The following is a 24,222-nucleotide window of genomic DNA, read 5'->3' on the forward strand; positions in this document are numbered from 1 at the left end:
CTTCGTCCGTACTCTTTCCGCTAGCGCCCCCCGTCCTCAGGAGGTCCTGGTGCTGCGGCACCCTCTGTTTCCTTTTGTTCTCCTGTTTGTTTTCCACTGTCTCACTCTGAAGGTCACTGGTAGGAGTGGTCTCTCCTTCATCTGTACAATGAACACTGGGACTGGGAGGAGAGACTGCCATGCCTCTGATGATGTTCTCCACTCTGGCACGCTTCGCCTGGCGTCTATCCCCCAGCTCCAGGGTCCAGTCCTGGTTCGACCCGGCTCCATTGGGGCTGACTCTAGTGGGGCTGGCCCCGGTGGATGCCTGGCTGGCTGGAGACAGAGGCTCCATGGTGGTGCTGCTGCTCTTGGAAGAAGTGCTGCTGTGATGATCCACCAGTCTAGGGCTCGTCAAGGCAGAGAAGGAAATCTGAGCGTCGGGGTGGAAATATGCAGCAGAGCACTCCTGGAGGGTCTGTTCACGCTCCATGGTTTTCTGTAGGAGCATAGAGATAAGGGATCCTCCGCTTGAGCGAGAGAAGGATGGACGAGTGGACGAGTTGTATGTGTTGTCGTGTAGAAAGGAGGGAGGATGCTCTGCTCTGTCCTCTGGGTAGGTGCTGCTGGGGAAATGATGCATGCTGTGGTCCAGAAGGCTTGGGTTCATGCTTCATGCAAAAATAAAGACAAATGTAGTTTATCTTAACAAACGGTTTTAGAAATTAGACACAGTTCTACTGAAATCTTAAAGGAAAACAATATTGTTCATGGAAAACCAACAATGCTGCAAAATGTAAAGTTATTTCCCCCAGAAAACAACATATAATTTTAATGATAAAACTATATTTAGCAAATCTGCTATAGTATTTATTAACAAATCAATAATTTTGCAATTGGTAATACCTATGAAATACTGTATTTTGTCTGTTAAAAGCAGTTTGAAAGTTATAAGTTTTGTGAAGTCAAATCTACCAGACAACAATAGCTGTATTCATAGTGTGCAACTTGTAGAATATTACTCACATTTTAACTCAAAACTATGTGGATATAATGTCAATGCTAGAAAGGAAATATGCATCCTGTAAAGAAGCACAATTTAAATGTCTTTATTTTTAGATAAATCTGTTGACTGAGCACTACTTTTACACGTGACGAAATGCTCTAATGTAGCGTTGTTAGCAGTAGACACGTTTTAAGACCCAAATGACGACAAACCTGCTATTCATTTGATGAAATCCAATCACACTATTTCTTTTAATAAAAAAAAATATTTGAGCTATTACTTTCAAAAAATCCTTATCGTTGTTGAGAATATTGTTACAGCCTATTGTCTACATTTCACCTGTCTTATTTCCTAAGATCCCACAGACACAAACAAGAAAAAGGATGTCTGCCTACCTGTTGCTCAGAGTGAAGACAGCTGTCCAGAAAAGAGAGAAGAATCTATGTCCTGTCACAGGAGAGGAGGGTTATTATAACAGGAAAATACTGTATTTCATAGAACCCCATGAATCCACACAAGGAGGGGGCGTGGCACCTTATAATAAAAGCAACCTCATTATCAATTAGCTCATACCATCAGCCTCTGTGGGAACGAAATGACAGACTAAACATTTCCTAATTTTGTTTTGCACAATATCACACCGCATGTTTTTGAATGGCGCATGTTTATTATTTAGCCTTTTAATTCTATACATTGATCACAAAATACGATTGAATTCATGAGTTTCTTCAATAATTATAATATTTTAGACAACAAAACGCAGCATGAAGTTAAGACTGTAGGAGTGTAGGCAGGCCTACTAGGAATGAGCTACCTCCCCTATCATTAAAACGACATTGGTTTGTCCCTAGTCGCTTTCCGTCGGCGCAGAGTCTTGATGACAGCTTCTACTTTGAGACCTTCGTTACCACTCCCTTGGTCGGTTTGCCACCACAGTTGAAGCTATGTTATCGCATTCCCGATGTCTTTCCCGGACACTTGGGCGTTCTCTGTCTGCGTTAAGTCAGGTAGGAGAGAAATAACAATTACAATTACCGTGTACCGAATCTTTGGGTTCGGCAAAACTTTTTTGAACGCCATAGCTAGCAGGGAATAGGCCTCACCCGAACCCAAGGACATAATGACACCCTTCCTACTACTATGTCTAACTAAGGAAATGGCTTGTTTTTCCCTCAATACATTATGAAATATAAGTCTTTCGATATGCGTAGTTAGTAGGAATATCACCAAAACCATTAACTTAGTTAACTAAATTATTTAAAGACCAATCGAACTGTCACAGGTAGCTAAATCGGTTAAACTAACTTAGTTAGCTACCTGAGCTTATTAGCTAGCTAGCATTATGGTATTCTTGTTCGTTTTTTTACTGGGATTTGCTTGTTGGCGTTACCTAGCTAAGTATCTTGCTATCTAACCTGCTAGCTAGCAAGGTATCTAGCCTAGCTACCATAAGATTACTAGCTAACTAGTTAGTTAGATGTCCTCTACTGCTCTAGAATCCATGGTGGGTTCCACATTAACAGGCGTGAGCTGTCATGTATGCAACATTTAATACCGCAGATGGCTCGGTAGTAACTAGCTGTACACATTTAGGATTGTCAAGACACACTTGAGCCACACCTCTCATGCATATGCTGCAGTGTTATTCCCCAGCTAGCAGATTGTTTGTCGTATATTTTACAGCTGACCTCTGTTTGAAACTTGCGCCAGAAATAGCCCGTGTCATGTCAGGCATGAAGGTGTCGTGTGTGGAGCTCATCTGTTATTAGCTGAGGAACGCTAAGCTCGATTCTATTATATCGAGGGAGACGTCGGTGGTTTTATTAGATAAAAGTTTATTACATTTGAATTTTTTTTAAGTATGAATTTCAGCACCTCGCGGAAGGGCAGCAGTTCTAAAGGACAAACATAGGAAAGGGGGGGGGGTAACGTGTATCAAAGGTGACGGAAGAGGGGGGGGGGGTAACGTGTATCAAGGTGACGGAAGAGGGGGGGAGGGTAACGTGTATCAAAGGTGACGGAAGAGGGGGGAGGGTAACGTGTATCAAGGTGACGGAAGAGGGGGGGAGGGTAACGTGTATCAAAGGTGACGGAAGAGGGGGGGGTAACGTGTATCAAGGTGACGGAAGAGGGGGGGGGGGGTAACGTGTATCAAAGGTGACGGAAGGGGGGGGGGGGTAACGTGTATCAAAGGTGACGGAAGGGGGGGGGGGGGTAACGTGTATCAAGGTGACGGAAGGGGGGGGGGGGGGGTAACGTGTATCAAAGGTGACGGAAGGGGGGGGGGGGGTAACGTGTATCAAAGGTGACGGAAGGGGGGGGGGGGTAACGTGTATCAAAGGTGACGGAAGGGGGGGGGGGGAACGTGTATCAAAGGTGACGGAAGGGGGGGGGGGGTACGTTATCAAGGTGACGGGGGGGGGGGGGGTAACGTGTATCAAAGGTGACGGAAGAGGGGGGGGGGGGGTAACGTGTATCAAAGGTGACGGAAGGGGGGGGGGGGGGGTAACGTGTATCAAAGGTGACGGAGGGGGGGGGGGGGGTAACGTGTATCAAAGGTGACGGAAGGGGGGGGGGGGGGGGGGGTAACGTGTTCAAGGTGACGGAAGAGGGGGGTGGGGGGGGTAACGTGTATCAAAGGTGACGGAAGAGGGGGGGGGGGGGTAACGTGTATCAAAGGTGACGAAGAGGGGGGGGGGGGGGGGTAACGTGTATCAAAGTGACGGAAGAGGGGGGGGGGGGGGGGGTAACGTGTATCAAAGGTGACGGAAGAGGGGGGGGGGGGGTAACGTGTATCAAAGGTGACGGAAGAGGGGGGGGGGGGTAAGTGTACAAAGGTGACGGAAGGGGGGGGGACGTGTATCAAAGGTGACGGAAGGGGGGGTAACGTGTATCAAAGGGACGAAGAGGGGGGGTAACGTGTATCAAAGGTGACGGAAGAGGGGGGGGGGGGGGTAACGTGTATCAAAGGTGACGGAAGAGGGGGGGGGGGGGTAACGTGTATCAAAGGTGACGGAAAGGGGGGGGGGGGGACGTGTATCAAAGGTGACGGAAAGGGGGGGGGGGGACGTGTATCAAAGTGACGGAAGGGGGGGGGTGGGACGTGTATCAAAGTGACGGAAGAGGGGGGGTAACGTGTATCAAAGGTGACGGGAGAGGGGGGTAACGTGTATCAAAGGTGACGGAAGAGGGGGGGGGGGGTAAACGTGTATCAAAGGTGACGGAAGGGGGGGGGGGGTGTAACGTGTATCCAAGGTGACGGAAGGGGGGGGGGGGGGTAACGTGTATCAAAGGTGAACGGAAGGGGGGGGGGGGGTAACGTGTATCAAGGTGACGGAAAGGGGGGGGGGGGGGGTAAACGTTATCAAAGGTGACGGAAGGGGGGGGGGTGGTAACGTTTATCAAAGGTGACGGAAGGGGGGGGGGGTAAGTGTATCAAAGGTGACGGAAGGGGGGGGGGGTAACGTGTATCAAAGGTGACGGAAGAGGGGGGGGGTAACGTGTATCAAAGGTGACGGAAGAGGGGGGGGGTAACGTGTATCAAAGGTGACGGAAGAGGGGGGGGGTAACGTGTATCAAAGGTGACGGAAGAGGGGGGGGTAACGTGTATCAAGGTGACGGAAGAGGGGGGGGGTAAACGTGTATCAAAGGCGACGGAAGGGGGGGGGGGTAACGTGTATCAAAGGTGACGGAAGAGGGGGAGGGTAACGTGTATCAGTGACGGAAAGGGGGGGGGGTAACGTGTATCAAAGGTGAGGAAGAGGGGGGGGGTAACGTGTATCAAAGGTGAGGAAGAGGGGGGGGTAACGTGTATCAAAGGTGACGGAAGAGGGGGGGTAACGTGTATCAAAGGTGACGGAAGAGGGGGGGGTAACGTGTATCAAAGGTGACGGAAGAGGGGGGGGAGGTAACGTGTATCAAAGGTGACGGAAGAGGGGGGGAGGGTAACGTGTATCAAAGGTGACGGAAGAGGGGGGGAGTAACGTGTATCAAAGGTGACGGAAGGGGAGGGTAACGTGTATCAAAGGTGACGGAAGAGGGGGGAGGGTAACGTGTATCAAAGGTGACGGAAGAGGGGGGGAGGGTAACGTGTATCAAAGGTGACGGAAGAGGGGGGGGTAACGTGTATCAAAGGTGACGGAAGAGGGGGGGGGTAACGTGTATCAAAGGTGACGGAAGGGGGGGGGGGGTGGTAACGTGTATCAAAGGTGACGGAAGGGGGGGGGGGGGTAACGTGTATCAAAGGTGACGGAAGGGGGGGGGGGGGGGTAACGTGTATCAAAGGTGACGGAAGAGGGGGGGGTAACGTGTATCAAAGGTGACGGAAGAGGGGGGGGTAACGTGTATCAAAGGTGACGGAAGAGGCGGGGGGTAACGTGTATCAAAGGTGACGGAAGAGGGAGGGGGTAACGTGTATCAAAGGTGACGGAAGAGGGGGGGGGTAACGTTGTGTCAAAGGTGACGGAAGGGGGGGGGGGTAACGTGTATCAAAGGTGACGGAAGGGGGGGGGGGTAACGTGTATCAAAGGTGACGGAAGGGGGGGGGGGTAACGTGTATCAAGGTGACGGAAGGGGGGGGGGTAAGTGTATCAAAGGTGACGGAAGAGGGGGGGGGGTAACGTGTATCAAAGGTGACGAAGAGGGGGGGGGGGGGGGTAACGTGTATCAAAGGTGACGGAAGAGGGGGGGGGGTAACGTGTATCAAAGGTGACGGAAGAGGGGGGGGGGGGTGGTAACGTGTATCAAAGGTGACGGAAGAGGGGGGGAGGGGTAACGTGTATCAAAGGTGACGGAAGAGGGGGGGAGGGTAACGTGTATCAAAGGTGACGGAAAGAGGGGGGGAGGGTAACGTGTATCAAAGGTGACGGAAGAGGGGGGGAGGGTAACGTGTATCAAAGGTGACGGAAGAGGGGGGGGGGGTAACGTGTATCAAAGGTGACGGAAGAGGGGGAGGGTAACGTGTATCAAAGGTGACGGAAGAGGGGGGGGTAACGTGTATCAAAGGTGACGGAAGAGGGGGGGGGTAACGTGTGTCAAAGGTGACGGAAGGGGGGGGGGGTAACGTGTATCAAAGGTGACGGAAGGGGGGGGGGGTAACGTGTATCAAAGGTGACGGAAGGGGGGGGGGGGTAACGTGTATCAAAGGTGACGGAAGGGGGGGGGGGGTAACGTGTATCAAAGGTGACGGAAGGGGGGGGGGGGTAACGTGTATCAAAGGTGACGGAAGGGGGGGGGGGGTAACGTGTATCAAAGGTGACGGAAGGGGGGGGGGGGTAACGTGTATCAAAGGTGACGGAAGAGGGGGGGGGGTAACGTGTATCAAAGGTGACGGAAGAGGGGGGGGGGGTAACGTGTATCAAAGGTGACGGAAGAGGGGGGGGGGGTAACGTGTATCAAAGGTGACGGAAGAGGGGGGGGGGGGGTAACGTGTATCAAAGGTGACGGAAGAGGGGGGGGGGGGGTAACGTGTATCAAAGGTGACGGAAGAGGGGGGGAGGGTAACGTGTATCAAAGGTGACGGAAGAGGGGGGGAGGGTAACGTGTATCAAAGGTGACGGAAGAGGGGGGAGGGTAACGTGTATCAAAGGTGACGGAAGAGGGGGGGGGGGTAACGTGTATCAAAGGTGACGGAAGAGGGGGAGGGTAACGTGTATCAAAGGTGGCGGAAGAGGGGGGGGGGGGTAACGTGTATCAAAGGTGACGGAAGAGGGGGGGGGGGGGGTGTAACGTGTATCAAAGGTGACGGAATAGGGGGGGGGGGGGGGGTAACGTGTATCAAAGGTGACGGAAGAGGGGGGGTGTAACGTGTATCAAAGGTGACGGAAGAGGGGGGGGTGTAACGTGTATCAAAGGTGACGGAAGAGGGGGGGGGGTGTAACGTGTATCAAAGGTGACGGAAGAGGGGGGGGGGGGGGTGTAACGTGTATCAAAGGTGACGGAAGGGGGGGGGGGTTGTAACGTGTATCAAAGGTGACGGAAGAGGGGGGGGGGGGTGTAACGTGTATCAAAGGTGACGGAAGAGGGGGGGTAACGTGTATCAAAGGTGACGGGAGGGGGGGGGGGGGGGGGTGTAACGTGTATCAAAGGTGACGGGAGAGGGGGGGGGTGTAACGTGTATCAAAGGTGACGGAAGAGGGGGGGGGGGGTGTAACGTGTATCAAAGGTGACGGAAGGGGGGGGGGGTTGTAACGTGTATCAAAGGTGACGGAAGAGGGGGGGGGGGGGTGTAACGTGTATCAAAGGTGACGGAAGAGGGGGGGTAACGTGTATCAAAGGTGACGGGAGGGGGGGGGGGGGTGTAACGTGTATCAAAGGTGACGGGAGAGGGGGGGGGTGTAACGTGTATCAAAGGTGACGGAAGAGGGGGGGTAACGTGTATCAAAGGTGACGGGAGGGGGGGGGTAACGTGTATCAAAGGTGACGGAAGAGGGGGGGGGGGGTGTAACGTGTATCAAAGGTGACGGAAGAGGGGGGGGGGGTTGTAACGTGTATCAAAGGTGACGGAAGAGGGGGGGGGGTGTAACGTGTATCAAAGGTGACGGAAGGGGGGGGGGGGGGGGGTGTAACGTGTATCAAAGGTGACGGAAGGGGGGGGGGGGGTGTAACGTGTATCAAAGGTGACGGGGGGGGGGGGGGGGGTGTAACGTGTATCAAAGGTGACGGGAGAGGGGGGGGGGTGTAACGTGTATCAAAGGTGACGGAAGAGGGGGGGGTAACGTGTATCAAAGGTGACGGAAGAGGGGGGGGTAACGTGTATCAAAGGTGACGGGAGGGGGGGGGGGGGGTAATGTGTATCAAAGGTGACGGAAGAGGGGGGTGGGGGTAACGTATCAAAGGTGACGGAAGAGGGGGGGGTGTAACGTGTATCAAAGGTGACGGAAGAGGGGGGGGGGGGTGTAACGTGTATCAAAGGTGACGGAAGAGGGGGGGGGGTAACGTGTATCAAAGGTGACGGGAGGGGGGGGGGGGGTAACGTGTATCAAAGGTGACGGAAGAGGGGGGGGGGGGGTAACGTGTATCAAAGGTGACGGAAGAGGGGGGGGGGGGTAACGTGTATCAAAGGTGACGGAAGAGGGGGGGGGGGGTAACGTGTATCAAAGGTGACGGAAGAGGGGGGGGGGGGGGTAACGTTTATCAAAGGAGTTCCCAAGTGGCTCAGCTCTCTAATGCACTGCATCTCAGTGCTCGAGGCGTCACTACAGACCCTGGTTAGTTTCCAGGCTGTATCACAACCGACTGTGATTGGGAGTCCCATAGGGCGGTGCACAATTGGCAAAGCGTCGTTAGGGTTTGGCCTGGGGGGTAGGCTGTCAAGGGGACTCATTCACTGTGTCAGTTCTGTGGCATTAAACTCCAGCTGTGTTGTTAGGACGTGTCTGGATTCAGGAACACGTCATGGCCAGATGTTTTGTCTCGTTATGCTGAGATGCAGAGTGACCATGAAAGCAGGGGTGTTTTCAGTTACGACAGAAATGATGCTCGCCGTTAAATTGATTGGAAATGGTAACATTATGTTGATAAAAAACTGTGATTATGGTGTCCTAGAGGTCTATTGTGTAGAGTTATCCGAGTTATCCGATTTCAGTCACACCCATATAGATCAGTCCACACCACACCACACCCATATAGATCAGTCCACACCACACCACACCCATATAGATCAGTCCACACCACACCACACCCATATAGATCAGTCCACACCACACCCATATAGATCAGTCCACACCACACCACACCCATATAGATCAGTCCACACCACACCCATATAGATCAGTCCACACCACACCCATATAGATCAGTCCACACCACACCCATATAGATCAGTCCACACCACACCCATATAGATCAGTCCACACCACACCCATATAGATCAGTCCACACCACACCCATATAGATCAGTCCACACCACACCCATATAGATCAGTCCACACCACACCCATATAGATCAGTCCACACCACACCCATATAGATCAGTCCACACCACACCCATATAGATCAGTCCACACCACACCCATATAGATCAGTCCACACCACACCCATATAGATCAGTCCACACCACACCCATATAGATCAGTCCACACCACACCCATATAGATCAGTCCACACCTCACCACACCCATATAGATCAGTCCACACCACACCCATATAGATCAGTCCACACCACACCACACCCATATAGATCAGTCCACACCTCACCCATATAGATCAGTCCACACCACACCACACCCATATAGATCAGTCCACACCTCACCACACCCATATAGATCAGTCCACACCTCACCACACCCATATAGATCAGTCCACACCACACCCATATAGATCAGTCCTCACCACACCCATATAGATCAGTCCACACCACACCCATATAGATCAGTCCACACCACACCCATATAGATCAGTCCACACCACACCCATATAGATCAGTCCACACCACACCCATATAGATCAGTCCACACCTCACCACACCCATATAGATCAGACCACACCACACCCATATAGATCAGTCCACACCTCACCACACCCATATAGATCAGTCCACACCTCACCCATATAGATCAGTCCACACCACACCCATATAGATCAGTCCACACCACACCCATATAGATCAGTCCACACCACACCCATATAGATCAGTCCACACCACACCCATATAGATCAGTCCACACCTCACCACACCCATATAGATCAGTCCACACCACACCCATATAGATCAGTCCACACCTCACCCATATAGATCAGTCCACACCACACCACACCCATATAGCTCAGTCCACACCTTACCACACCCATATAGATCAGTCCACACCTCACCACACCCATATAGATCAGTCCACACCTCACCACACCCATATAGATCAGTCCACACCACACCCATATAGATCAGTCCTCACCACACCCATATAGATCAGTCCACACCACACCCATATAGATCAGTCCACACCACACCCATATAGATCAGTCCACACCACACCCATATAGATCAGTCCCCACCACACCCATATAGATCAGTCCACACCTCACCACACCCATATAGATCAGACCTCACCACACCCATATAGATCAGTCCACACCTCACCACACCCATATAGATCAGTCCACACCTCACCCATATAGATCAGTCCACACCACACCCATATAGATCAGTCCTCACCACACCCATATAGATCAGTCCTCACCTCACCACACCCATATAGATCAGTCCTCACCTCACCACACCCATATAGATCAGTCCACACCTCACCACACCCATATAGATCAGTCCACACCTCACCACACCCATATAGATCAGTCCACACCACACCCATATAGATCAGTCCACACCACACCCATATAGATCAGTCCACACCACACCCATATAGATCAGTCCACACCACACCCACCAAATGGAAGCAAAATGTCCTTAAAAGACTGTTGAAAGAATGGTGCACACCGTTTTGGGGGAAACATTTTGTTTCGGGTACAAACCATTAAGCAACGTAGCAAACACTGAACGCACCCCAGTTCTTCATTTTAATTTTTTTTAATATGCCCCTTTTGACTACAAAGCTGTTTGTTTGAATCAGAGAGAGATTTAATCTAAGCACACCTCAACTGCTACAAATTCAAAGCTCCCTTAATGCAAGCATATTGAATGAAGATGTCGGCCGAATTGATTCTGAAGCAGCCCAGCGAAGAATTCAATTGAAAGGATATTTATCTTCCTCCCTTTCCCATTTATTTTCAGGGAAAGTATGTGCTGGCTGGAAGGACTGCTTCAGGTGAGTGGGCCTCTTGCTTTCTCCTCTGTCTGTAGAGTTTAACTGTACAGGGTCCTGTTCATTAGGGCACACCGTAACAAAACGATTTGCAATGGAAAACAAAAAAAACACGCTTTCCTCAATGGACAAGTCCATGTAAGCCTTTCCCTGTTTCAGTCTGTTTTGCTCCGTTGTGTGCCTGATGAACACAGCCCACCCAGGACTAATGTAAGATCAGAGGCCTTTGTTCCTCGTAATAAATCTGAATAAACATGCCCTGTATGAATGGTGATTCATGGCTCAGAAGACTGTAATGCCCATGAAGTATCAAAGAGCACTGGAGGGCCTGTGAGTGGTTAAATATGCCCCATCATCAAGGAGCTGTTTTATGTATTCGCCCGGCCCAGGGTCCTCAAGAAGTCTGACTCAACTGTGGCAGCCATGGTTATCACTGTTAATAATTATAATAATCATATCCCTTCCTCTTTCTCTCTCTCCCCCCTCTTTCTTCCCTTCTCTGTCTCTCGGTCTGTCTTCGTTTTCTTTTATCTCCTTGAAGGCCTATCCGCTGGCAACAGGGTTGTCTACAGGAACAGTCAGTCGTAGGTGTCCTCTCTGTCCTGGGTATTTGTCCGTTTGTTTTGCCTCAGGCTGACAAACCAAAAAAATCTGAAGATGTCCAATGTCTGCTACAGAATACGTTTCAGTCTTTTAGTGTGTGTTGCTCTAGTTTTAAAGCCACTTGTTTTACAACGGGCTACTTTATAGCCTGCTACATAATGACATGTTTTCTTCTTCTGTGTTTAGTAGATTTGAATCTCTGTCATCAGTTGGTGTCTTCCACATCAGATACTTCAAGACGTCTGCAGCACACAGTACGTATCCAAACCCCTGTCTCGTCTGCCTCCGGGACCTGTGTATTTAAACAAGTCGTTGTATTAAATAAATCTCACTCTGACATCTTTTGGGGGTTTTTCGATCAGGGGATGAAGTTGTCACCGTCAACACCCCTCCGTTCTCTGAGTCGATCACAGAAGGGGACGTCAGGTGGGAGAAAGGTCGGTGTCCTGGATTGTTTTTGTGGAGCCGGCTCCCGTTTAGTATGTTGTTCCCAGGAATGTTTTGTGCAGGACAGTAATACCTTCCTTTGGTCTTTTCCAGCTGTTGGAGATTCAGTGAAAGAGGACGAGGTGGTGTGTGAGATCGAGACTGACAAGGTCCTGTAAACACTAAGAAGTCACACATTGGAATACAAAATAAAGCCTTGACCTATGTTTAAAAACACTTTCTGGGAATAAAGAAATGGCGTTGATGATCAGATATTTAGAAAAGGCGAGCTGTCAAATGCTGAGTTTTGTAATTTCAGTAACTGTTTTGATGAGAAGAATCCGTTTTTCTCTCAGACCTCGTTGCAGGTGCCGTCTCCGGCGGCCGGTGTGATCACGGAGCTGCTTGTGCCAGACGGAGGGAGGGTGGAGGCCGGGAATCCCCTCTTCAAACTCCAAAAAGGAGGTACGCTCTTTCCTCTTTCCTCTCTCTCTCATCCAACTGATCCTTTGATCTTCATACACGTAGTACCATTCATATCAGGAGTTGATCTGAAAATCACACAATCATGATGTCAGTGTCTCTTCTTCTCTGGTCAGCTGCAGCAGCCGCTTCTGTCCCGGCGGCAGAGGCCCCTGCAGCAGCCGCTGCTCCAACCCCGGCTGCCATCCCCGTCGCCATGCCCGCGGTGCCTCCCGTGCCAACGCAAGCAGCCCAAGCCAAACCTGGTACGTCAGCTGCTCAACTGTTATAAAAGTGCATTTAGATTCATGTTAACTTTAGTAGAATTATTTTAAAAAATATATATATTTAAGCGGGGTTCTCACAATTTATTTTATCTTTATAAGCTTTTTTTTGTTGCATAAAGTCTGTCTTATGCTCTTTCTAGTTTCTGCAGTCAAGCCCAGCGCAGCACGAGCAGAACCAGCAGCAGTAGCCCATGGGGCCAGGACAGAGAGCAGGGTAAGACCTCTCCATTTCAGGCCAGCTTCAGGCCAACACTCCCATACTAACAGAACAAGATGAAATGGCAGGGGAAAGCCTTAGGCTAAGTTTCAAACCAAGAGAAGTGGGTCTTGCTGTGATTTATTGAGAAACCAAACAGATGCTCTCAACCAATTGTTTTATTATTCGTCCAGGTCAAGATGAATCGTATGAGGCTGAGGATCGCTCAGAGGCTAAAAGAGGCTCAGCAGACCTGTGCCATGCTCACCACCTTCAACGAGATAGACATGAGGTACTAGACAATCCAACTTTATTTGTCCTCTATGGTCAAGTGGTTCCAGGGCAACAACAGGTGCAAACATGCAGATATAGACACTTCATAAATGACCTGTTGTTTACTCTTGGAAATGTTGTTGTCCACCAAATGACCCCCGAGTAGGAAGCTCCATGAAGATGTTTTCCTGAAGCGACACACACCCTCTGCTTTAATGCTTGTTCTCTCCCATCCCTCACCCTCTGCTTTAATGCTTGTTCTCTCCCGTCCCTCACCCTCTGCTTTAATGCTTGTTCTCTCCCATCCCTCACCCTCTGCTTTAATGCTTGTTCTCTCCCGTCCCTCACCCTCTGCTTTAATGCTTGTTCTCTCCCGTCCCTCACCCTCTGCTTTAATGCTTGTTCTCTCCCGTCCCTCACCCTCTGCTTTAATGCTTGTTCTCTCCCATCCCTCACCCTCTGCTTTAATGCTTGTTCTCTCCCATCCCTCACCCTCTGCTTTAATGCTTGTTCTCTCCCGTCCCTCACCCTCTGCTTTAATGCTTGTTCTCTCCCGTCCCTCACCCTCTGCTTTAATGCTTGTTCTCTCCCGTCCCTCACCCTCTGCTTTAATGCTTGTTCTCTCCCGTCCCTCACCCTCTGCTTTAATGCTTGTTCTCTCCCGTCCCTCACCCTCTGCTTTAATGCTTGTTCTCTCCCGTCCCTCACCCTCTGCTTTAATGCTTGTTCTCTCCCGTCCCTCACCCTCTGCTTTAATGCTTGTTCTCTCCCATCCCTCACCCTCTGCTTTAATGCTTGTTCTCTCCCGTCCCTCACCCTCTGCTTTAATGCTTGTTCTCTCCCGTCCCTCACCCTCTGCTTTAATGCTTGTTCTCTCCCATCCCTCACCCTCTGCTTTAATGCTTGTTCTCTCCCGTCCCTCACCCTCTGCTTTAATGCTTGTTCTCTCCCGTCCCTCACCCTCTGCTTTAATGCTTGTTCTCTCCCGTCCCTCACCCTCTGCTTTAATGCTTGTTCTCTCCCGTCCCTCACCCTCTGCTTTAATGCTTGTTCTCTCCCGTCCCTCACCCTCTGCTTTAATGCTTGTTCTCTCCCGTCCCTCACCCTCTGCTTTAATGCTTGTTCTCTCCCGTCCCTCACCCTCTGCTTTAATGCTTGTTCTCTCCCGTCCCTCACCCTCTGCTTTAATGCTTGTTCTCTCCCGTCCCTCACCCTCTGCTTTAACGCTTGTTCTCTCCCGTCCCTCACCCTCTGCTTTAACGCTTGTTCTCTCCCGTCCCTCACCCTCTGCTTTAACGCTTGTTCTCTCCCGTCCCTCACCCTCTGCTTTAATGCTTGTTCTCTCCCGTCCCTCACCCTCTGCTTTAATGCTTGTTCTCTCCCGTCCCTCACCCTCTGCTTTAATGCTTGTTCTCTCCCGTCCCTCACCCTCTGCTTTAATGCTTGTTCTCTCCCGTCCCTCACCCTCTGCTTTAATGCTTGTTCTCTCCCGTCCCTCACCCTCTGCTTTAATGCTTGTTCTCTCCCGTCCCTCACCCTCTGCTTTAATGCTTGTTCTCTCCCGTCCCTCACCCTCTGCTTTAACGCTTGTTCTCTCCCGTCCCTCACCCTCTGCTTTAACGCTTGTTCTCTCCCGTCCCTCACCCTCTGCTTTAACGCTTGTTCTCTCCCGTCCCACACCCTCTGCTTTAATGCTTGTTCTCTCCCGTCCCTCACCCTCTGCTTTAATGCTTGTTCTCTCCCGTCCCTCACCCTCTGCTTTAATGCTTGTTCTCTCCCGTCCCTCACCCTCTGCTTTAATGCTTGTTCTCTCCCGTCCCTCACCCTCTGCTTTAATGCTTGTTCTCTCCCGTCCCTCACCCTCTGCTTTAATGCTTGTTCTCTCCCGTCCCTCACCCTCTGCTTTAATGCTTGTTCTCTCCCGTCCCTCACCCTCTGCTTTAATGCTTGTTCTCTCCCGTCCCTCACCCTCTGCTTTAATGCTTGTTCTCTCCCGTCCCTCACCCTCTGCTTTAATGCTTGTTCTCTCCCGTCCCTCACCCTCTGCTTTAATGCTTGTTCTCTCCCGTCCCTCACCCTCTGCTTTAATGCTTGTTCTCTCCCGTCCCTCACCCTCTGCTTTAATGCTTGTTCTCTCCCGTCCCTCACCCTCTGCTTTAATGCTTGTTCTCTCCCGTCCCTCACCCTCTGCTTTAATGCTTGTTCTCTCCCGTCCCTCACCCTCTGCTTTAATGCTTGTTCTCTCCCGTCCCTCACCCTCTGCTTTAATGCTTGTTCTCTCCCGTCCCTCACCCTCTGCTTTAATGCTTGTTCTCTCCCGTCCCTCACCCTCTGCTTTAACGCTTGTTCTCTCCCGTCCCTCACCCTCTGCTTTAACGCTTGTTCTCTCCCGTCCCTCACCCTCTGCTTTAACGCTTGTTCTCTCCCGTCCCTCACCCTCTGCTTTAACGCTTGTTCTCTCCCGTCCCTCACCCTCTGCTTTAATGCTTGTTCTCTCCCGTCCCTCACCCTAGGGTTAGGGTTAGGGTTAGGGGCTTTAATGCTTGTTCTCTCCCGTCCCTCACCCTCTGCTTTAATGCTTGTTCTCTCCCGTCCCTCACCCTAGGGTTAGGGGCTTTAATGCTTGTTCTCTCCCGTCCCTCACCCTAGGGTTAGGGGCTTTAATGCTTGTTCTCTCCCGTCCCTCACCCTAGGGTTAGGGGCTTTAATGCTTGTTCTCTCCCATCCCTCTGCTTTAATGCTTGTTCTCTCCCGTCCCTCTGCTTTAATGCTTGTTCTCTCCCGTCCCTCTGCTTTAATGCTTGTTCTCTCCCGTCCCTCTGCTTTAATGCTTGTTCTCTCCCGTCCCTCTGCTTTAATGCTTGTTCTCTCCCGTCCCTCACCCTCTGCTTTAATGCTTGTTCTCTCCCGTCCCGCCGCAGCAACATCCAGGAGATGAGGAAGCTCCATAAAGATGCTTTCCTGAAACGACACAACATCAAGCTGGGTTTCATGTCAGCCTTCGTTAAGGCTTCAGCACACGCTCTCATGGACCAGCCTTCTGTCAATGGAGGTAAGACCCTCTACCCCCACAGACTAACCCTCTACCCCCCACAGACTAACCCTCTACCCCCACAGACTAACCCTCTACCCCCCACAGACTATCCCTCTACCCCCACAGACTAGCCCTCTACCCCCGCAGACTAACCCTCTACCCCCCACAGACTATCCCTCTACCCCCACAGACTAGCCCTCTACCCCCGCAGACTAGCCCTCTGCCCCCGCAGACTAGCCCTCTGCCCCCGCAGACTAGCCCTCTGCCCCCGCAGACTAACCCTCTACCCCCGCAGACTAACCCTCTACCCCCGCAGACTAGCCCTCTACCCCCGCAGACTAACCCTCTACCCCCGCAGACTAACCCTCTACCCCCGCAGACTAGCCCTCTACCCCCGCAGACTAACCCTCTGCCCCCGCAAACTAGCCCTCTGCCCCCGCAGACTAACCCTCTGCCCCCGCAGACTAACCCTCTACCCCTGCAGACTAACCCTCTACCCCCGCAGACTAACCCTCTACCCCCGCAGACTAACCCTCTACCCCCGCAGACTAACCCTCTACCCCCGCAGACTAACCCTCTACCCCCGCAGACTAACCCTCTACCCCCGCAGACTAACCCTCTACCCCCCAGACTAACCCTCTACCCCCGCAGACTAACCCTCTACCCCCGCAGACTAACCCTCTGCCCCCGCAGACTAACCCTCTGCCCCCGCAGACTAACCCTCTACCCCCGCAGACTAACCCTCTACCCCCGCAGACTAACCCTCTACCCCCGCAGACTAACCCTCTACCCCCGCAGACTAACCCTCTACCCCCGCAGACTAACCCTCTACCCCCGCAGACTAACCCTCTACCCCCGCAGACTAACCCTCTACCCCCGCAGACTAACCCTCTACCCCCGCAGACTAACCCTCTACCCCCGCAGACTAACCCTCTACCCCCGCAGACTAACCCTCTACCCCCGCAGACTAACCCTCTACCCCCGCAGACTAGCCCCCACAGACTAGCCCCCACAGACTAGCCCCCACAGACTAGCCCCCACAGACTAGCCCCCACAGACTAGCCCCCACAGACTAGCCCCCGCAGACTAGCCCCCGCAGACTAGCCCCCGCAGACTAACCCTCTGCCCCCACAGACTAGCCCTCTGCCCCCACAGACTAGCCCCCACAGACTAGCCCCCACAGACTAGCCCCCACAGACTAGCCCCCACAGACTAACCCCCACAGACTAACCCCCCCAGACTAGCCCCCTACCCCCACAGACTAACCCTATCTCTGTTGGAGATAAGACTCTCTACAGACTCCCACTTCTCTCTCTCAAATTCCATGAACTTTCCCCAAACTCCCTGGATTTCCAGAAATACCAGTTGGAAGATTCCTGGAATCAGGATAGAAGAAGCAGGAAATCCAGGATTTCTCAAAACCCCAGGGACTTTTGATAGTTACCAGAACCCCACAGAGACATTATTTCAACAGTTACATGTTAAGGTCAACAGGCTTTTTGATTAAGTTATATGATATTCTGTTGCTGGGAGGAATCGTATGTACCAACTCATAATTACTTAGAAGTCTCAAACTGAATTTCTTTACCAGAAACCCCAAAATGGATGAAATGAAACAGAAATGGCATTGAGGTAAAAAATGTGAGGATGATTTTAGTGTCTCTTCCCGTCCCCAGTGATTGATGATACAACCAAGGAGATCGTGTACAGGGATTATGTTGACATCAGTGTGGCTGTGGCCACTCCCAAGGTGAGGCACCGAGGACATGTGACCTTTACATTCTGTTCTCTTATTAACTGCCCCTTATTGTCCTGGTCCTGAGCTGTTGGTGGGAGATGGGTGGGAGGTTGGACCAAATCTATACATTAAATAGTGGTCATTTTTATTTTGGATTGATCATGGGCTAGAGATCCTTGTACAGTAGGACATTGTGTTTGTCTTATGTGTGTTTGTGTTCTTTGCTGTGTGTTGGGTGAAAATTCTATAAAAATGTAACCGGAAAGGTCTGGGTTTCTTGCTTTATGTGGTCTCATCTGCTCCTCTTCACCAGGGACTGGTTGTACCGGTTATTCGCAACGTAGAGACCATGAACTTTGCTGACATTGAGAAAACCATCAACGGTCTGGGAGAGAAGGTACTGTACAAGGCTTTGTTTGAGTGGGATGAATGTGTCACTGTTGTAGACATTACGATCCAACAGTTCGTCTGAGAATTGGTTTCTTCTGTCACCACATCAATATGATGACGCCACCTCGTGATAAACGGTGCCCTGAAGCTCTTCAAACGGGAGATCAATGAAGAACAAATTGAATGACGACAGGACTGACTCCTGTGTGTGTTTTTGTTCAGGCTCGTAATAATTTGCTGGCTGTGGAGGACATGGACGGAGGTACCTTCACCATCAGTAACGGGGGAGTGTTCGGTTCCATGTTCGGCACGCCCATCATCAACCCACCCCAGTCTGCCATCCTGGGCATGCACGGTATCTTCGACAGGCCTGTGGCCATCGGCGGCAAGGTGGGTGACACCCGCAGTTCATGTGCTTCTGTATGTCAACACATTAAATTCATCTCCATCCAGAAGTTGAATTGGACATTATTTGCCGCAAATGTATGAATGCATGTTGTCATGTCAACAAAGTTATCTTTTCTAAAATCTAGCTACTATATGTAAGTTTCAATTTCAACCTCAGTCAGTTATTTTATCATGATTTATTATGACTAAATGACTGTGGTACATTCGGTTCTATGGCGACAGCGGTGCAGTGGGTTCTGTGGCGACAGCGGTGCAGTGGGTTCTGTGGCGACAGCGGTGCAGTGGGTTCTATGGCGACAGCGGTGCAGTGGGTTCTGTGGCGACAGCGGTGCAGTGGGTTCTGTGGCGACAGCGGTGCAGTGGGTTCTGTGGCGACAGCGGTGCAGTGGGTTCTGTGGCGACAGCGGTGCAGTGGGTTCTGTGGCGACAGCGGTGCAGTGGGTTCTGTGGCGACAGCGGTGCAGTGGGTTCTGTGGCGACAGCGGTGCAGTGGGTTCTGTGGCGACAGCGGTGCAGTGGGTTCTGTGGCGACAGCGGTGCAGTGGGTTCTGTGGCGACAGCGGTGCAGTGGGTTCTGTGGCGACAGCGGTGCAGTGGGTTCTGTGGCGACAGCGGTGCAGTGGGTTCTATGGCGACAGCGGTGCAGTGGGTTCTGTGGCGACAGCGGTGCAGTGGGTTCTGTGGCGACAGCGGTGCATTTGGTTCTGTGGCGACAGCGGTGCATTTGGTTCTATGGCGACAGCGGTGCAGTGGGTTCTGTGGCGACAGCGGTGCAGTGGGTTCTATGGCCACAGCGGTGCAGTGGGTTCTGTGGCGACAGCGGTGCAGTGGGTTCTGTGGCGACAGCGGTGCAGTGGGTTCTGTGGCGACAGCGGTGCAGTGGGTTCTGTGGCGACAGCGGTGCAGTGGGTTCTGTGGCGACAGCGGTGCAGTGGGTTCTGTGGCGACAGCGGTGCAGTGGGTTCTGTGGCGACAGCGGTGCAGTGGGTTCTGTGGCGACAGCGGTGCAGTGGGTTCTGTGGCGACAGCGGTGCAGTGGGTTCTGTGGCGACAGCGGTGCAGTGGGTTCTGTGGCGACAGCGGTGCAGTGGGTTCTGTGGCGACAGCGGTGCAGTGGGTTCTGTGGCGACAGCGGTGCAGTGGGTTCTGTGGCGACAGCGGTGCAGTGGGTTCTGTGGCGACAGCGGTGCAGTGGGTTCTATGGCCACAGCGGTGCAGTGGGTTCTGTGGCGACAGCGGTGCAGTGGGTTCTGTGGCCACAGCGGTGCAGTGGGTTCTATGGCGACAGCGGTGCAGTGGGTTCTGTGGCGACAGCGGTGCAGTGGGTTCTATGGCCACAGCGGTGCAGTGGGTTCTGTGGCGACAGCGGTGCAGTGGGTTCTATGGCCACAGCGGTGCAGTGGGTTCTGTGGCGACAGCGGTGCAGTGGGTTCTATGGCGACAGCGGTGCAGTGGGTTCTATGGCCACAGCGGTGCAGTGGGTTCTATGGCCACAGCGGTGCAGTGGGTTCTATGGCCACAGCGGTGCAGTGGGTTCTATGGCGACAGCGGTGCAGTGGGTTCTATAGACTAGCTACTAGTTGTTCTCATCTTGTTTCTCTCCATCAGGTGGAGATCCGGCCCATGATGTACGTGGCTCTGACATACGACCATCGGCTGGTCGACGGCAGAGAGGCAGTCACCTTCCTGCGTAAGATCAAGTCAGTGGTGGAAGACCCCCGCGTTCTTCTGCTCGACATGTGATCCCAACGTCCCATCACTACAGCAGGGCCACGTTCAGTACACAGCGCTGTTGCCTGACATTACAGAGGGGTATGCTATAACGCAGAATCAGAGTTAGCCAGCTAACTTTGATCAACAAGCAGCAATAACTGGTTGTTGATCTGGTTACATTTAAGAAAGCTCAACTTAGATTTGCCTTTTTTTGGTTGTTCGGTCAATTTTGACCATGCTCATTTCAAGGTTATCTTTCCCCCCAAAAAATGTAAAAAGTTATTTCAGAATATTTAGGCAATTTAGCTGGCTCTCGTTGACCCTGCTTTGTAGTATACCCCTCAGATAGCAGTGTTGTGAATAGAGAGGACTTGATTCCTTCTTATACCCTTCGAGAGGGATGTTGTTTCAACATAATGCTCCAAAACGTTGTGCCCTGCTGAACGCACCCCAAAGCTATTTAAACATCACTCAGCCTCTGTATAAAACCAACCCCCCCCCCCCCAAAAAACACAAGCGACAGCCAAATCTTATGTACTGCTTTTGGTTAAAGAGAGAGAGCCTGAGTCCCTGATCTGGTTGTGGTGTTTTGTCAAGAAAGGACAAAACGGATATATGGGAATCACACAAATAGAGAATTTAATGTTGAGATTATTCACTTTATTATTGGGTGGGTATCATTCTGCAGCTTTTGCTCAGATTGACATGTCAGATTGATTCAACAGTTGGTCAACATCATACAGTGTTACCACTGACTCTCTGATGAACCTACCTGGTCTGATCCGACTCAATATTAGACTGACTCTGATGAACCTACCAGGTCTGATCCATCTCAATATTAGACTGACTCTGATGAACCTACCAGGTCTGATCCGTCTCAATATTAGACTGACTCTCTGATGAACCTACCAGGTCTGATCAGTCTCAATATTAGACTGACTCTGATGAACCTACCAGGTCTGATCCATCTCAATATTAGACTGACTCTGATGAACCTACCAGGTCTGATCAGTCTCAATATTAGACTGACTCTGATGAACCTACCAGGTCGGATCCGTCTCAATATTAGACTGACTCTCTGATGAACCTACCAGGTCTGATCCGTCTCAATATTAGACTGACTCTGATGAACCTACCAGGTCGGATCCGTCTCAATATTAGACTGACTCTGATGAATCTACCAGGTCTGATCCGTCTCAATATCAGACTGCCTCTGATGAATCTACCAGGTCGGATCAGTCTCAATATTAGACTGACTCTCTGATGAACCTACCAGGTCTGATCCATCTCAATATCAGACTGACTCTGATGAACCTACCAGGTCATTTTATTGATGAATAAACTCTGATGAACCTACCTACCATTTTATTGGACAGTGTACTGTACCACGTGTATCCAGTACATACGACTAATAGAAGTGAACTTGGAAAAGAAACGGACACATTTATTTTTCTTCAAAGCATCATGAATTTTGTGTACCTTTTTTTTTTTTTTTTTTACACCGAGATTTTCCATCGCGCTGTACATGTAAATCTATCCATGCTAGTGATTTAAAGCCAATACGTGTTTTTATAACGCTACCCTAAAGAAATGTTCAGTTGGACAAGATGAAGTCCATTCTGAAGCTCCTGTGCTGTTTTGACTGTCCCATGTCCTGGTTCTGTGTTTTGACAGAGCTATTCATGGGGATACAGAAGCCTGTCTCCCCTGTATGTCTAGTCTCTTGGCTTCCTACTGTTGCAGTAACTTCTGCTTATTTTGGGGTGACTGTCCACTGAGCAGCATTGGAAGTGATTTGGAATCTCATGGAAACTACCACACACATTGGGGTTTGTGTCCATAATGGCATCCTATTTCATTTATATAGTGCACTACAAAAGTAGAGCACTATATATGTATTAGGGTGCCATTTCAGATACAGATAATTGTCTTTGAGGTTTTGGTAGAGAAGGGAGTAACCACTTTCCGTCGTCTCTCTAAGATGTACTTCTGTCTGTCCATGAGAAGGCACCATGCTATAGAAAACCCGGACGCCAGTTTTGTTCAGGACTTACACAACATCGTTTTTGGGAGTAGTTTTCAAGAAGCACAATTTAGCAGCATGCACGATGTATTTCTCATGATCAACTCTTCTTTGTTGAACCCACCCAGGTAAAGAGATGTCTTTCTGTGCTGCGTACAATGCTTAGTAACTATTTAAAAACGACTATTGTAGGTAGTAACGCCACGTAATATAGAATTTATAATGGATTAGTAAATAGTTTATTAATCATTACTCCATTCATAAGATGTTTAATATAGGTCATTTATTTAACCATTTAGTTAAGTCATTAGTTAAAAGTATTTTTTTTGCTTGACCTCATCTAAAGTGTGGGTTATTTATATTTTATAAGTATGTATTATTTTGTGAGGGTGGAGAATTTGCAAACCCGGAACTCCCAGAACTAAATCCACCCCACTGAGAAAATGATGCAAAGTTTCAGTTCTGGGTTAATTGAGAGAAGACTGCTCTAAGGCATGACTGCAAACCACACTTTGCTTTTGGTAGAAAGGTCACTGCCAAGAAACGCTCATGTTCAAATTCTCATCGGTGTTGTGGGCTTATTGTTTAACCGTTGATATGTTCGAGGGGCCATTTTGAGACCTTAAGGAGCATCGGGTATTACTGGAATGTCTACCAATGGCATGTCCATCTGTTTGGTGAGAAATTACACTGGTCACTCAAAACATTTTTATAAATGATTTATAAAGTATAAATAGCCAACTTTTAGATTAGGTCATGCAAAAATACTTTACTAATGATTAGTAGATGGTTTAGAAGGACTTATATTGAACATCTTAGAAAACATTAAATACTTTAAAAGTTGTTTTATAAATGTGTGAATAACTAGGTTACTAACATTTTTTACAAATGTGAGTAATGATGAATAAATTATTTACTAATCCGTTATAAAATGCTTTTATGTAGAGTTATTATGAAGTGCTACCCAACATTAAAACATCTTAGTTTTCATTTACATTGTCTTGTTGTTTTTTTATCCTTCCCCTCTCTGACCATATCTACTGAGTGCTTACCATTCACAACCACTTATCATCTTGAAGAAGAATCTGGCTTTAAATTGTCATGTATTGTTATTTTTTATAGTATTTGTATTTATTAAGGTTCCCCATTTTTAGTTCCTGCCAAAGCAGCAGTTACTCTTCCTGAGGTCCAGCAAAAAATTAAGGCAGTTTATACAATTTTAAAAACATTTACAATACATTGACAGATTTCACAACACACTGTGTGCCCTCAGGCCCCTACTCCACCACTACCACATATCTACCACATATCTATCTAATCTCCACCCGGCACAGCCAGAAGAGGACTGGCCACCCCTCAGAGCCTGGTTCCTCTCTAGGTTTCTTCCTATGTAGGTTCTTGCCTTTTTCTAGGGAGTTTTTCCTAGCCACCGTGCTTCTATATCTGCATTGCTTGCTGTTTGGGGTTTTAGGCTGGTTTTCTGTACAGCACTTTGTGACATCTGCTGATGTAAAAAGGGCTTTATAAATACATTTGATTGATCTAATGTATGTATATAGCCCTTCCTACAGCAACATGGATCACAGTAGAGCAAGTAGAAGCAACGTGGCAAGGACTAGGAAGGTTAGTTTTAAATGAAGCGTTCAGCAAATCCACTAACATGCAGGTGCTGTTTACACAAAATAACCATATGAAATAAAGGATAGATGCACCATGGGAAATGTCAGACAAAACCGAGGGAACATTTATCAGTGTTCTAGTGTCTATTCTTCATAGAAAAGGAATTACGAGAGGAACCAAACAAGCAGACCATGTGGCCCCGTCCTACTCTTGATGTACTGGTAACAGGGTATAATTGAACAGACAATCTACAGTTCAAACGATAACGAAGCAGTCAGCCCGCCACTTTTGGTTAACAGCAGAGGGAAT

At 50.0% G+C, this 24,222-nt stretch overlaps 1 protein-coding gene across 3 annotated transcripts; it reads left to right on the forward strand.

Annotated features, from left to right (window-relative positions):
* Positions 1 to 1,855: 1,855 nt before the first annotated feature.
* Positions 1,856 to 23,287, forward strand: LOC120038698 (dihydrolipoyllysine-residue succinyltransferase component of 2-oxoglutarate dehydrogenase complex, mitochondrial-like). Of its 3 annotated transcripts, none has more exons than XM_038984361.1 (15): positions 1,856 to 1,992; positions 10,710 to 10,743; positions 11,282 to 11,324; positions 11,530 to 11,597; positions 11,706 to 11,780; positions 11,884 to 11,939; positions 12,126 to 12,234; positions 12,369 to 12,497; positions 12,659 to 12,732; positions 12,909 to 13,006; positions 15,909 to 16,039; positions 17,698 to 17,771; positions 18,073 to 18,156; positions 18,372 to 18,539; positions 20,166 to 23,287. In XM_038984361.1, the coding sequence occupies exons 1-15, from the start codon at positions 1,930 to 1,932 to the stop codon at positions 20,298 to 20,300; spliced, it is 1,341 nt and encodes a 446-aa protein (XP_038840289.1). In that variant the 5' UTR covers positions 1,856 to 1,929; the 3' UTR covers positions 20,301 to 23,287. The 3 variants fall into 3 exon arrangements, with proteins under 3 accessions (XP_038840289.1, XP_038840290.1, XP_038840291.1); XM_038984362.1 differs by having other exon boundaries at positions 11,533 to 11,597; XM_038984363.1 differs by having other exon boundaries at positions 1,876 to 1,992; positions 11,282 to 11,346; positions 11,533 to 11,597.
* The last annotated feature ends 935 nt before the right edge of the window (positions 23,288 to 24,222 follow it).

Source organism: Salvelinus namaycush, unplaced genomic scaffold (genome assembly GCF_016432855.1).
Source record: "Salvelinus namaycush isolate Seneca unplaced genomic scaffold, SaNama_1.0 Scaffold234, whole genome shotgun sequence".
NCBI lineage: Eukaryota > Metazoa > Chordata > Actinopteri > Salmoniformes > Salmonidae > Salvelinus > Salvelinus namaycush.